General features: G+C 36.5%; 1 protein-coding gene across 1 annotated transcript in view; it reads right to left on the reverse strand.

The window, feature by feature from the left end:
• Positions 1-7,322: 7,322 nt before the first annotated feature.
• Positions 7,323-15,418, reverse strand: part of TSC22D2 (TSC22 domain family member 2) — a 43,951-nt gene continuing 35,855 nt past the window's right edge. The window contains exons 2-3 of the mRNA XM_023733905.1: positions 9,802-9,853; positions 7,323-8,770 (exon numbers count right to left, since the gene is read on the reverse strand). Coding sequence (XP_023589673.1) covers positions 8,510-8,770; positions 9,802-9,853 — 313 coding nt within the window. The 3' untranslated portion in view covers positions 7,323-8,509. The remainder of the gene's footprint in view (positions 8,771-9,801; positions 9,854-15,418) is intronic.

Below are 15,418 nucleotides of genomic sequence, written 5' to 3' on the forward strand. Positions count from 1 at the left end.
ATGTTATCAAGTGGGACCAATATTTGGAGAAGGACATTATGCTTGGTAAGGTAGAGGGTCAGTGAAAAAGAGGAAGACCCTCAACGAGACGGGTTGACACAGTGGCTGCAACAATGGGCTCGCACATAGCAACAATTCTGAGGATGGCACAGGACCAGGCAGAGTTTCCTTCTGTTGTACACAGGGTCACTATGAGTTGGATCTGAAACCACGTACGTGACAACAACACGGAGTGGGGGGTGAAGCCAGACTGCATTGAGATGAGCAGTGAGTGGAAGAGGAAGAAGTAGAAAGGCAGAAAAAAGGTAGAAGCACAGGCAAGTGGAGGGAAAGCATTCTCAGTTAGGGAGGCTGGTTGCTTATTCATGTATCGTTTATTTATTGAGCCTGTATAAATACCGATGTGATGAAGCCTGGGCAGAAGAGAATTAGAAGAAACACACGCAAGACAGACAGAAACAATGCAGGGGAGGAAGAAGTTTGAAGACAATGAGACCCAGAGCTCCAGCAGAGACAGCAGAAGACAAGAAGGAAACACCTTCTATTTTATTTTATTTCTAATTTATTAACTTATCATTACACAAACAATACATGAATGCATACTCAAAAAACATCAAACGTTACAGTGAAAGCTAATGCACTGCACCAAACTACTGTTAACAGTTTGGTTAGTAACCTTCCAGACGTTTTCTGTACATTTATATAATACACAGATAGGTACTCACAGAAGTACACTATATATTTGTGAGTGTATATGTCAATGTGTGTGATGTGTGTTTTAACATCAATGGTACCATATGTATTACATGTATAGACCTTCAACTTTTTTCAAATTAAAAAAAAAAAAAGTTGTATCTTAGCGATCTTTCCATGTTAGTCCATATAGAACGCTCTCATTTTTTTTCTCTGAGGCCTAATATTTTATAATATATACCATACTCCCTCCTCTCGATGGTTATTTTGGTTTTTCCAATTGTATACTATAGCAAAGGTGCAAATGACATCTTTGTACAAGCCAACTTGTGAACATGTGTGTGCATCTAGAGATATATACTGACAACTGAAATCTCTTGGTTGAGGAGTTTCTGAATTTTAAATTTTAACAACTACTACTCAGTGGCCTTTAAGAGAGGGTGTGCCAATCTATAAGCTCACCAGCAATGCAGGATTCCTGTTTTCCCACCCTCTTGCCTGCACTGTATTTTATGCAGTTTTAAAATACTTGCCAATCTAATTTCTTGTGTGTTCATGTGCACCTCATTTTGCTGAAGTTGAGCATCTTCTCATATCTTATCTGTAAAACTGTTTGCTCATGTGCAGTTTCACAAGGAGAGAATATCCAAGCTTTCAATTTCTACAAGGGATATATGACTCTGTGACTCCAAAAGTATAAGACTCACTGCTAGTTTAGCTGGAATCAATTTTTTTTTTTTGTGAGTTAGAGATCTAGTTTTTTTTTTCCCAAGTGACTATATTGCCCCAGTCCTATTTGTTGGATAATTCATTCTTCCTTTACGGATTTGAAATGCCACTTTGATAACTTGTGTGTTTCTGGATTCTCAGCCCTATTAGAGATCTATTTTTGGCACCAGACACCTGAGTTCTTCTTAACTCAGTTCATTGAATGGAGGCTGATTTTGTCAGCCAAGATAATGAGTGTGTTGCTTATGTGACAATAGACGGTGTAATTCATGACACACAAATCCTATTCTAGTTAGGTTTGATATAAATCCATTCCATTATATACAAACTTAGAATATTAAGAAATGTGTAAACTTCTCTCTCAGATAAGATAGTTCCTCTGTTAGGGGACACCTCACGAGCTCAATGGAGAGGTGAGTGAACCTAAGCTCTGGTGGCCAGGGGGCCCACCGCTCCTCTACATTGACCCTGTGAGATGTCCCCTAAGAAAGCAGGAACCCCAACTTGGCCCATGTGAGAGGCTTTTCACCAGTTTCTCTCTTTCTAAAGGTATTATTTGATGTTAAAGCTTTTTGGTGATTTAGAGTTGTTTCCTGGCAATGCCAAAGCATTTCACATGGCATAGCAATATTTCTGTTGGCTTATATGAACCTTATTTTCTTCAACGAATGATGTGAGGTCCACAAACTATGACATATAGTCTGCATACAATATGGCAATTTAGCTTTTGCTTCTACACTGGACTATGAGCTCCTGGAGGGCATGGATCATGTCCTATTCACCTCTCTATCCTCAAACCTCTACTACAGGGTGCAGCCCCTGAATTGGAGTAGCATTGAATTGCCTTTCAACAATGTTTTTTTTATAAAATAAAAAAAATAAATCTCAAACTTACTAAAAACTTTGCTTTAGGAGCTTTACAAAGATACACATATTCATTCACGTATTTATTTATTTTTGTCCATGCAAGCCTGCCACCTGATTAAATACATATTATTTTTGGTAGGAATGCTAGAATTAGACACTGACCTGGAATTATTTTATGCTCCAGTGTGGGGAAAATGTGGCCTTACTGTCCGTGGACTTCCTCAGGTATGATCTATCTATAGATGTGTTGCTTGCCTGTGAAATGATGCCAAGAACTGTGATCTAGAAAACTTTTTGGGATGCAGGGGGCAAGAATACCTTACAGTTATTATATAGCAATATTTCAAACATGCAAAAGAATGAAATGAAAAGGGGAAAGCTTTTTTATGGGGAATTTGTGAAGTGTGGCACTGGATTTCTTACAAAACTCAAGTTATTTTTATGACCTAATTTAGCAGACCTTTTTTCCTCCCCACTTCAAAGGGATAAGTATGGCTTCTCTGGGCAATCCATGTCAGTTTGCAAACTTAGGTACTCTGTTTTGTAGCTGGATCTATGACATCACACCATGGGAAAAGTCCCCAAACTTCCTAATCAGCCAGTCTCCCCGGTGAGGAACAAGAACAATAAAGCTAACTCACCATCCAGGTATGCTGAACAAATTCAAGGACCAAGTGGATCGTCCCAGTGCAAAATACTAGCTTCTTACTCTACCATCACCAATCGTGAAAGGCTGTCTTAGTTTTCTTATCTATGACTCCATTAAAAAAAAAAAAAGAAAAAGCAAAGCTGTCTGTGAACTTTAACTTGCTTTGTATAGCACCTCCCTTAGCATTTTTCATCTGTGAACACAGCATGTCATATCAATTGTTTCCTACTAAGGAAAGAATTACAATAGTGCTTTTACAATAATCTTTCCACTGACAAAGGGAATATGTATTAAAGAGTGAGTCTTGCTATAGATAGTTTGTGACCTGGGGTAGAAATATATGAGACGGGTGCATTCTGGAGGCTCAAAAAGGAGAAAACCAAACTCACTGCCATTGAGTCGATTCCGACTCAGCGACAGAGTGCAAATATATATCACTAAATAATAAACTATTAGTCTTGCTAGAGTTGGAAACAAGGATCCCCAGGAGACTTGAGGCAGGAGGTAGGGGGGACGGCCAGTTCTGTTTAGGCAGGGGACATCTAGGGAAGAAAAGAAGACTGTTGGGTTGGCCTGTGTCAGATATTGAAAGGCTGAAGCCTAGCAAAACTGTTCTAACTTAGGCTGTCAGTATCTGCAATGGGGCAAGACCTCAGGGGTTACCCTTCCCAGGGAGCAAGGAACAGTTTCGAGGGACAGGCTTTGGACTTTCTAATCCTGGTCACTGTAAAAAGACTAAATTTGGTTTCCTTTTAGGGCTGAATTTACACAGAGGCTCAATGTGACTGCCAAGAGTCCTCTATTGTCCCCACCCTTTTGTTAAATTCTTGAAATTCCTTAAGCAGGCAACAAAGACTTTCATTTCTCTGAGATATATCGCTTGTTGGAAGGAAAAAACGGACCCAAATTTTCATGTATGCTTTGGGGTCTCTCAGCTTTCCTTGGAGGAGAGCAAGGAAGAACAGACCTGATGCTGGGAATGGAATGACCATCATGGAGGGAAAAATGACAAGACCCAAAACACATCTCCTTCAAAAATGTCATGACCCCCCCACCCCCCACCCCATGTAACCTTGCTGATTCATCACTTCTCTTCTGGATTATTTTCCCTCCTAAGTCATCTCTCAGCTTCCCGTTCCAGCTCCTTCTAACCTACCTCTCATCTGCCACTGGAACGGCTAATTTTTCTAAAATCCAAATCTGATCATGAAAACCCCCTGCTTAACATCATTCAGTAAATCATTCTTGCTTTCTGAATACACAGATGCAAAACTCCTACTGTCATTCATTCACTTGCCTTTCTACCTCCTGTGAAACACCGCTGTGGCTGCCCTGAGGAAGCTTGGTCACACTCACTTTTTTGTGCTTAGGATGAATGCCCTTCCCCTTGGCTAACTCTTGTGTGACCTTCAAGATTCAGGTGTCATCATTTTGAGGAAACTTTCCCCTTGTCTGTGTGTAACCCATACCAAACCAAATCCGTTGCCTTTGAGTCGATTCCAACACAGTAGAAGTGCCCCATAGGGTTTCTTTCCGGAAACCTTTACAGAAGCAGACTGCCACATCTTTCTCTTACGGAGCAGCTTGTGGGTTCGAACCGCTGACCTTTCGGTTAGCAGCCAAGCGCTTTAACTACTGCCCCATCAGGGCTCCTTGCCTGTGTTATTTGTTGTTGCATTGTATCAGTTGCCTTGTCTATACCCTCAACTAGGCTGTGGATCTTGAGGGTTGGGCTTTGTTCTTTTATCTTTAACAGGATCATTGAGGAGAACTGAGCTAGCGGAGTCACAAAGTACCTACCACTGAGCTTCCTTTAAAAAGTATTTGATTTTAAATCATCTTAAGACTGCTTAACTCTGGTGGCACAGTGGTTAAGAGCTATGGCTGCTAACCAAAAGGTCAGTAGTTCAAATCCACCAGGTGCTCCTTGGAAACCCTATGGGGCAGTTCTACCCTGCCCTTTTGGGTCACTATGAGTCAGAAATCAACTCGATGGCAACGGGGGGTTTTTTTTTTTTTTTAAACTGTTTTCAGAAAATTGTTGTATTCCTGGTTCTACAAAAGTATGATCTATGAAGTGTACAGGGATTCTGGTGATTCTAATTATACCGTCCTAAGGATGCATTTTTTAAAGATTCACTAGTGACTAGTTTGGAATGTGGATAAATACTACAATCTCTGATCTGTGACAATTCTTTGTGAACAACGGCAGTTGTGAGGACCTGTCACTGGGGGCTTGATGGTAAAGCATTCCTGTCTCAGTACTTCTAATTAGCTCAGAATATTGGTAACAGAATTTGAAACCTCCAGCTATTTTGGACATAACATTATGAGTTCAAGTAACTGCATACGTAAATGTCCCCCCACCCTTTTCTTTGGTATGGCAAACTGTATCACATTGGAACTACCTAAAATTCTCTTTGAGGAAAACTAGGTTTGTATTGCAGACACAATGCACTATCAGAAACAAAATTTTCTAGCTATGATTTCTGGTTGGCTAAATAAACCAGCGGAAAGCTTACGTGGCACCTTGGTCTCTGGGCATTGCAATGAGAAAATTAAAGACAGCTGGTATTCCTGTGCCCCAAAACTGGGATCTCAATCAGTTGATTCCAGTTACGTAGAACACAAGATCCTAAATCTCCAAGGTAATACTGAAAGTTACTTAAGATCCTAAATGAACTAGTCAATTGGGGAAATGCTTGAAGTTGTTTCCAAAGACAGTAGATCTGGACAGTGATAAACATGATAGCTTTCCCACCCTTACTACATTTGCCCCTGACTTTGAAGTGGGGGTAAGCCTCATGGGAGTAGCTTTAGATATAAAGGCTTCCTTCCACAGCTCCTCCCCAACCCCCTAGGGTGAGATGGGTTCAAAGAAAGGGAGGGATGATGGGAGAGCAGAGGACAGGCACTATAATTTTGCATTTTTTTTAAAACACTGCACCATGAGTTGAGTATCATCTCCTGTCATTAAACTGAAAAGCTCACTCTTAAATAGCTGTTTAATATTCCATTTTATGGACGTACTGTAACTGAGTTAAAACTTTGATATCTAACCTTGCAATTTTTCAAACACCCTTAATTGCACTTCTAAATAACTAGAATAGATTCCTAGAAATATTACTGAATCAAATACTAATATTTAAGGCTCTTGATACATATTGCCGAATTACTTTCTGGAAGCACACAGGAAAGCCCACCTTTCTAGCACTGTCCTGCTGTATAAAAGACGTTTCTTTTACGAATGATCCATGTTTTTTCCCTTTTCCATTGTGGTATTAGTGTTCCTTTTTAAAATGTGGAAGTAGTAATAATTATCATTTTAAACGTTAAGATATGAATCATTTGTGGCTGCTACTTTTTAATGTTTACAAAGTGTTTTTCTACCCCCAGAACCAAAATTTGTTACGTTCACAAAGATCTCCAATGTTTCCTAATACTAGTTGTTCTCCACCTGTATTGAATATCACATCATTGGCACCTGAGGGGCACACCCAGCAAACCGTCTGGCTAACAATCCAACAGCGAAGTTTCACATTCACCTCACCTGCTGCAGTGGCTTTCTTTAAAATCTCACCCTACATTCTTAGGGTTGCTTAGTCAAGCCTACGCATTTAGGTCCTTTAGTTACTTCCAATATTCACTGACACTAAAATTTTGTTTCCTGACCAATATATTCCACAGCACTAGAATATAAAGTATTTGGTAATTTCATTTATACCCAATTTTATGCCTTTTTTTGTGAGTGGCTAATCTATTTCAAATAGATAAAAGAAAACTATCTTCCTTTAACATGGAGAACTATCGGTTTTCATCAACTCCTGCTTAACTCTAGTTGGCTATAGATACAGAGCATGTTAATTTCTCCACGTACCTCTCTGAATTCAAGTAAAAGTTTTGGTAGACAAGGATTTCCTACGTAAGTATCATTAACATAATATGAATATTGAGTACAAATATTGCTCTCTTTTTTCATTCCTTTGAATTATTTACTTTGAAAATTTAAAAACTATCATTAAGTCATTAATAACACAGATTTTCATTTAAGGAATATTTTGAAATGTGAAAATTCAAATCAAATTAAATTTTGAACACATATAGAGCCAAATATTTCAACAAAACTGCAGTTTAATTTCAGAAAATGTGTTAAAATATATATTTATACATCAATTTCTGACATACACTTAATGTGTTAGTATACACAAAATGATGCTTTCTCTTGAAACTGTATTTATGAAATGTACATTTTAATTTAAATACTCAGTATACACTGCACTTAATCTGCATGTTGCATTTATTAAATACATTAAAATCTGCAATGTAACAAAACGTTTTCTGCATACGAAATTCAAAACACCATTTTAAATGAACAAAAGATGGCTCACTTCATTTTTTTTTTTTTTTTACAACTAGTGTATAGTACACTAGCTCTGCTCCACCATACCACCTGTCCGTTCTTTTTTATTTGACATTGTTCACAGACTAGTACATATTACAATAAGAGTGCTGGATAAAAACATGAGGTACGAAAGTGGTTCAAAGATTATAGGTCATGCAGATCATGCTAGACAGCAAAGAAAATTGTGACCGAGAAAACACTAAATAAAAATACATAAAGAATGTGCATTATAAAAAAACAAAAACAAAACAAAAAACTCCATTACACAGCTTTGCTTCTTTGGTTACAAAGTAGGTTGAACAATTTCACAGCTTTTTATTCCCACCCGAAAAAAAAAGTCATACGAAATGTCAAAAAGCAGAGGAATCGTGGCAATTTCTCTATTAGAAAGTAGAAACAAATGAACAAAGTTTTCTTCATCAAAATAGCCCAATTATTTATTATATCACAATAACTGGTGACTATCTGTACAGTTGCACTATGGTCTTCATACTTACACTATACAAAATTTACATTCAAGCTGGGTCTTTACTACTGAAAATAAATACCGAAGGTAAATTGCCATTAGTGTTAGAAATATGGCAGGATTCTTTTGTTCAATTATTGCCTAAACGTTTTATCTATTAAATGCAATCCTGTCTTTCAATTCCTTTACTGATACTTACATTTAAAAAAATTAAAAAAGTTCTGTGACATTGTTCATGTACATTATGAAAATAGCAGCCCTGTAATAAATAAAACACAAATAAATGAAAACTCATGTAGGCAAATGTTACTGATATTGAGGGAAAAGTGGCTCTTTAGATGAACTGTTGTTTATCACGTGACAGGAGGGCTCAGGGTGATCCATGGGTAATCGGTAACATGGGAGAGCCACCCCAGCTCTTAAAGACCCCACTCATGCGCACCAGGAAAGACGCAGACTTTGCTTCCGTTAATAAACCCCATCCATTAGTCTCCTTTTGTACTGAAGACACAGAACTGGACATCAACAGCGCGGCATGACATCTCAGAGAGAGGAAAAGCTCTTGTAGAATGATTGTCTAATACTGAAAAGGCCAAACACACAACCGAAGCATGGCTACTTGCTTTCGTATAAAGTGGAAAGAACACCAGTGGCACACAAGGACAGACTGCTCTCAGTTTTTTTCTGACCGAGGCAGAAAGCACTATGCTGAGGAGACATTCGGCTGCTGTGGAGGCTGCGTTGGCTGCGGCGGCTGTGCGATCACTGCTGGCTGCTGAGAAGTGCTACCAAGATTGGCCTGTTGGGCTGGGAGCTGGGATAATTGGTCACTGTTGGAAAGAGATTTTAACAGTGCATTTTCTCGTTCAAGTAAAGAGTTTCTTTCTACTAATTCTTTTATTTGTTCCTTTAGAACTTCCACTTCTTCTCTTACCGCATACATCAAATGGCTTTTCACCAGATCCTGTGAAAAACAAAATCAAGAATGTAAAAAAAAGTGTAAGGGAAAGGTTCTAGCCCACTTGGTGCCTTATGAACACAAGCCACTTTCATATTCGTTTTCCTGCTCTTGCTTTTAATGTTTCCGGTATATCCTGACCAGCCCTATGGGAGATGGGGTGGAAAAAATCCAGTTCCCAACTAGAGCAGCAAGCCCAAAAGCTGAGCTTGATTTGGAGTGATCTGGTGTGATTTCAAAATTTGCAGTGATTTCTAAAAATTCTAGCTCCCCAAATCGTCAATTGTAAGCTTAGAATTTAAAAAAAGTTTAAAATCACATGCTTAGATGTCAAGACTAAGAAAAACAAAGGAGCAGCATTCCAGTGGAGGCTGTCTGATACCAAACCAGTCCTACTACTGCTTTCTAGATAAAGTGACTTACCACTTAAAAATCTTAGGATTCACTTTTTAACAGCTTGAGACTAACAGTACTTATTTATAGCCTATCTATATGGTCTTAATAAACTTGAATAAGAATATTTTGTAAAATGTGACAAAAATATCTTTAGGGGAACAACAACAAAAAAAGTAAGTAACATTTTCCAGTAAATTGATAGTAATAACAGAAATCAGAACCAGAATCAAAAGAAACAAATCTATTAAACCCAAGTAAAACAATGCCTATAAATGACCAAAAGATGACAAAGATTTCCAGATGAAGTTTCCACTTCAATACTCTTGTCCTTAAACTATTTTTGATGCTGAAATATTTTTGGAACATACTGCATTTTAATTATCTATGTCCAAAAATGCTCTTATCAGTGGGTAATGTGTGGCATGTGAGGTATTCAAATGGGGGAAATATTTACTTAATTTTATTTCTAGACTATAAGTTCTCAAGAATATTCTAGCATCTTCAACTGAATCTCATTATAGAAAAATATAACTTGGTCATCTTTGGTTCAGAGAAACTAGGCATTGGTTTTTAATGACAAAAACCAAATGCTTCATCAACCAACAATCTATGAAATGAGAGGACGATAGACTTTTACTTACCATTGCTTGTTCTATTTTGTTGTCAATGGCTACAACACCTCCCCCAGATGCACTGGAAAAAATTAGAATATTTCACTAAATTATTCTAAAAAATTTAACCTCCCTTCCAAGTCTCAAAATAATATAAAAACATTTGTGTTTTACTTAATAATAAAGTAATTTAAAACAGCTTAATAAGTCTATTCTGACAATTTTAATACTCAAGCCTCTCATTTTTAAAATGAGAATCTCAGTAAATAAATGGCTTCTAAAAATCCTTTGTAGTTCCAACATTTCTAATTTGCCTATGACAGATGCTACTTTAAAAGTAATTCCCACTTCTACTGAGGAGTTCTCAATTGAGTGGTTTTAAAAGGATACACTGAATGAATAGTACCCTCTCCACAACTGGTAAACTTCTTCATTATCCAACTATATATTCTAATCCCAGAGATTACTTATTGCATTAAAATTCAGGTGATGACTTTTATTCTACAAGTCAGTATATTTTAACACCTAGTTTTAAAATATTTAGATCTGGCTTCTAAAAATGATTCAGGAGGCTTTTGAGCAGTACTCGCACTCAACATTCTGACCGTCCTAGAGGCATGGGTTGTATGTGGTTTAGACCAGTTTTTCAGAAAAAATTCGAAGTAGTCTAGCTGGTAAGTACATCCTAAATTCAAATATCACCTTAGCTTTTGTATGATAATAAATAAACATCCAAAGTTGAATAATGATCTTCTTGGGTAGATTATTTTTCTTATGAATTAACTTCAGTTAAGAGCAGCAAGAATCTACATCCTCTTCTTGGTGTTTCTGCACGTTCTGAAAACCAATCAGTAGGGTTCTTTTTGGAGTCCGGGTGGTGCAGTGGTTAAGAGCTATGGCTGCTAACCAAAAGGTCAGCAGTTCGAATCTACCAGCTGCTCCTTGGAAGTCCTAAGGGGCAGTTCTACTCTCTCCTACAGGGTCACTATGAGTTGGAATCGACTCAAAGGCAACAAGCTTTTTTTGCTTTAGGGTTCTTTTTATTACTCTTCTAAAGACAAATAAATCTGATACTTCGATCTATCATTACTGAAAGAGGTCTTTAAAACAATTTTTATATAAAACTACTAAATACTCATTATAAAGTATACCCTACCTAGGAAGATCTGGGTGCTAAAATATGAGAAAACTGTTTACTTTAGATGTGTGGACCCTCAACACTGTTACCAAACTGAGGCTCAGGACTATCCTGTCCGATGTTAAAGGTGCCTTGTACGTTGTAATCCAAGTACACCTGGTTATTATCCTGGTTCTACTACTCACTACCTGTGTGACCATCAGCAAATCGGCTACTTAGCTTCCCTGGACCTCGGTTTCATCATCTGTAAAATGAAGGAGTTGGTGTAAATACCCCAATGGACTTTCCATTTCTTGATCCTCGAAACTCTGAATCAATACATGAAAAACACTGACATGTTTATCTAAGCATTAACCACATTAATTACAGTATGCTACTTTACTTCCTCCTACTGATACATCTAAGATGAAAAAGGTATCTGTATACCTAGTAACTGTAAAGGACTAACAAATACCTATACCTATTAGGCTTTAAATGCTTGCAGAAACTGCAAAGCAATGTATGACTATATGTCACTATAAACTATAGAAAAACTATATATGCCCTAAGTCTTCAGTGTAAAGTTCAATGACAGGTACCATGTGGATGTCTATTAAATATTGGCCACAATCTGGCAACACAAAACAAAAAACCCACAGAGACAGGCAAATGTAATTACTGCCACAGAATCAACATAAAATGAAGAAAATGAAAGCTTAGAATCTCTTTTTTAACTATCATGGTAAAGGCAAGGAATAATTTTTTAAAATAATCTGTTTACTATGGGTCACTTTTTTTGAAGAAAATCAAACCTTGATCAGCATTTGTTAGATGAATTATGAGTATGGAGGGAATAGACAGAAATGTAGAACTGTGAAATGAAAGATAAGAATGACTGTATTACTTTCTATATGAAGAATTTATTTACTGGCACTGAAGCCTCCCAAAAGAACAGAATGAGCTTGAATTTAATGTTTAAATAAAGCCAAATACAATGGAATTCACCAGAAAAGTAAAACCCATTTAACTTAACCTATCAATGCCGCACTACAGGAAAATAGCTTGGCTTTCCAGGCAGTTCCACCATCTTTGAATTAATCCCACCTGGCTCCCTGCCACGGCTTCTCTTCCCAGGCCTCCTTACTCTTATCACAGAGATCACTTGCAATCTCACTGGGAAGAGAAGCAGTCAGGTATGAACCTCAATTTCACAAGTTCTCTACATTTTTGTCCTTCTTACTAGGCTAACTTTTCATCCATGCTCTCAGCCCAGCGACTTCGTGCAAATCATTGCCAGTCTTTTCTCTCTAAAACTTAAAACCAGTGAAGCCAAAGTCAGGATAATTTAACCTCACATTTTTAAAAACTTTGTGAGAAATCAACTTTTTTCTTTATCTGTAGTAATGTGGGCAGAGACATAATGGCTACTTAAGATTCGCTTACTTAAAAACTAACAAAGAAACCAGGTAGAGGAAAGGAACACTCAGTTATTTCAGTGAGTCCTTCAAACAAGCCTGAGTGACATTCTCATTTTACAACTGAGGAAACTGAGGCCATGGAACTTGCTCAAAGATACAAAGCTAGTAGTAGATTCAAAGCTACACAGAATGTCAAAATACTTTTTCTACCATGACGATAAGACTGAAAGGAGAAAGCGACTATCTATAATGACCTCAAGTAAATCCAGAGTTGTGTATATTATTAAGAGTGCTTTAACTGAGTACCAATGTTAACTGTAAAACCCTAAGCATGGATCCAAGGATGAAACCATTTTCATAACATGCCCTTTATCTTATTTAGCACATTCCTAGAAGTAGTTCAGCTCTGAGAACAAGGGAGGTAACTTCTTAGAAAAGGCACTTGCTCATGGATCTTTAGACAGCCAATACAGTTTACCTATTCACTCAGAACTAAAACACTGTTTTCGTTTGTTAGAAAGCTGAAGGTATCTTAAAATCATATGTATCTATAAGCAAAATACTGTAAAAAAAAAAATTACCTTGCTTTACTCAAAGACATCTCTAACTTTCTGTGTTGAAGCTCAATCACAATTTTAAATACATTAATTCCCTAAATTACAGAATCAAATCTTTTGTGGTAAGAACTATTCCTTTAATTGAGCTGGTAAATCTTATACTGCTATGCTCACGCCCCCTTGCCCAAATGTGGTGAAAATGATTCTTCACAAAATTACAAGTAGAAGTCACCACCTTTCTAGGTCAGTCCTTAGGAATCATAGATTGTTTTCAGTAAATCACCTACCACCTTTATCCCCATCCCCGAAATTAACTTCTAAGTTCTATAATACCATCATTACTACTAAAATGCATTCATTCTAACCTGGGCAATATTTTGTGTCTTTATAAAAGGTGTGCTTTGTTTGCTTATTAGAAAGAAAATTAAGAAGATGTAAGTTGCTGACTGCAGAAGAATAAAACTAACAAATCTATAGCTCGGCAAGCCTGTGAAAGTCAAATTTAAAAAAATCCACCACTCTTCTGTAAGAGGGCATTAAAAAATATTATTAACACTTATTTTTAAGAATAAGTAACAATTCTCCGTCCAAAAGAGCCTACATAGATAAAATTCATGTACACTTAAATAACATTATATTTAACGATTTAAAACTACAGCACAATCTTCAAAAGCCCGAACCTCTGTAAGGCGGAAACCTGTCAGAGAAGGAAAATGCATTTTCCACTAATAGAGAACAATATTAAAGTGGTAAGATCGCACCCTGTCACAGGCAGAAAAGAGACCTGGAAAAACAAGGCAGTCCCATTGAGTTCCAGCTCTCACAGGTTTCCCTGCATAATATAAATACCACGTACTAACAGTGTTAAAAAAGGACTATTTTATAAATAGGAAAACAAAGCTATACATAATACAATAAGCTTCAATGATTTAATTTCTACATTCACTCTAAATACCAACCTAAACTTTTCTATTCAATCACCATTTTTAAAACAAAATCTTCTGGCCAAATACAAACCTCTAAGGTCATGAATAAAACTTTTAGATGAATAGTAAATTAAGCTAAGAACTTAAAATTTTATGTATTCTAATTATTGACCATAAATTCTACCAACATAAAAATGATTAATCTGTTTAATTTCATGATGAAAAAATCCACAAAAATGCCCCATGTTGATTTTTATTATTAGTAACACAAAATAAGTGATTTTTAAACTCGTATTCATTCTGAACAAGCAAGTAAAATGGCTACTCACAAAAGTAAGTTTTATTATTTTCTCAAGTAACTAGTTTCACAATGGTGTGAAAAAAGCTTTTACTAAGGAACTATTGAAGCCCATCTAAATATTTATATAATTTTCCCATCTAAATATTTATATAATTTTATTTATTGTTAGGATCTTCAATAAAAATCTTTCTCATCAATGCTCAATATATTTTATATTTATCTAGTTAATTTTAAGTTAAATTTTTGGCCAGAAAAAAATGTTTAAAAAGAGAAAAAAGATATATGCTGTTGGTTATATTAATGTTAATCTCCTGGTTTTACTACAGTCATGCAAGATGTTACCATCGGGGAATCTGGGTACATAGGACTTTCCTATACTCTTTCTGCAACTTATCTGAATCTATAACTATTTCAAAGCAAAAGCTAAAATAAATTCATAATATACACAAAAAGGTATGAAATGAATACAAAGTCCCTCTCCTACCTCAGACTCCCTTTTTCCAGAGTCAACCACATCGTTTGTATTAAGGGTCTTAAAAAAGCTAATTTTGGAAGAGTTTAAGACTCTGGAGTATTTTATGCCTAAAAATATATAAAAATTAAAAACTTTTCCAATAATCTCTTTAAAATATAAAGTACTTTTAGAAATCTGTTAAGACCCCAATAGAAATATGAGTAGAATTCATACTGACAGTTCACAACACATGAAAAAATACTCAACATCTCACTCATAATAAAAATACACATTAAAACTACAAAGTAATACCATTTTCCAAAACAGACTGTCAGATACATTAAAATTTAATGCACTGTTAGTGAGCTTGTGGGAAAACTGACCTCATACAGTGCTGGTGTTAAGTGGCATAATTAAAGCCTTAGAGAGAGCAATCTGGTTATATCTAACACAATTACACACACACACACACACACACACATTTACTCTTTGAGCCAGCAATCCTACAACTGGTAACTGATCCTATAGATATTTTTTATACACAGGAAATAATGTGTTTACAAGGTTGCTCATTACAGCACTGTTTATAACAGCAAAGCATCTATCAATAGGGAACTGGTTAAACAAATCATGGCATATGCATCCAAATGAATAGTACATATCTATAAAAAACCATTAAGTGTTCTGTAGTTCCCATTCTTCTTAATGTTATCCATAATTTGTTATGATCCACACAGTCAAATGCCTTTGCGTAGTCAATAAAACTTAGGTAAACTTCTGTCTGGTATTCACTGCTTTCGGCCAAGATCCATCTGACAATAGCAATGTTATCCTTCCTTTCAGTCCTCTTCTGAATCCAGCTTGAACTTCTGGC

The sequence above is a fragment of the Trichechus manatus genome, unplaced genomic scaffold (genome assembly GCF_000243295.1).
Source record: "Trichechus manatus latirostris isolate Lorelei unplaced genomic scaffold, TriManLat1.0 scaffold00062, whole genome shotgun sequence".
NCBI lineage: Eukaryota > Metazoa > Chordata > Mammalia > Sirenia > Trichechidae > Trichechus > Trichechus manatus.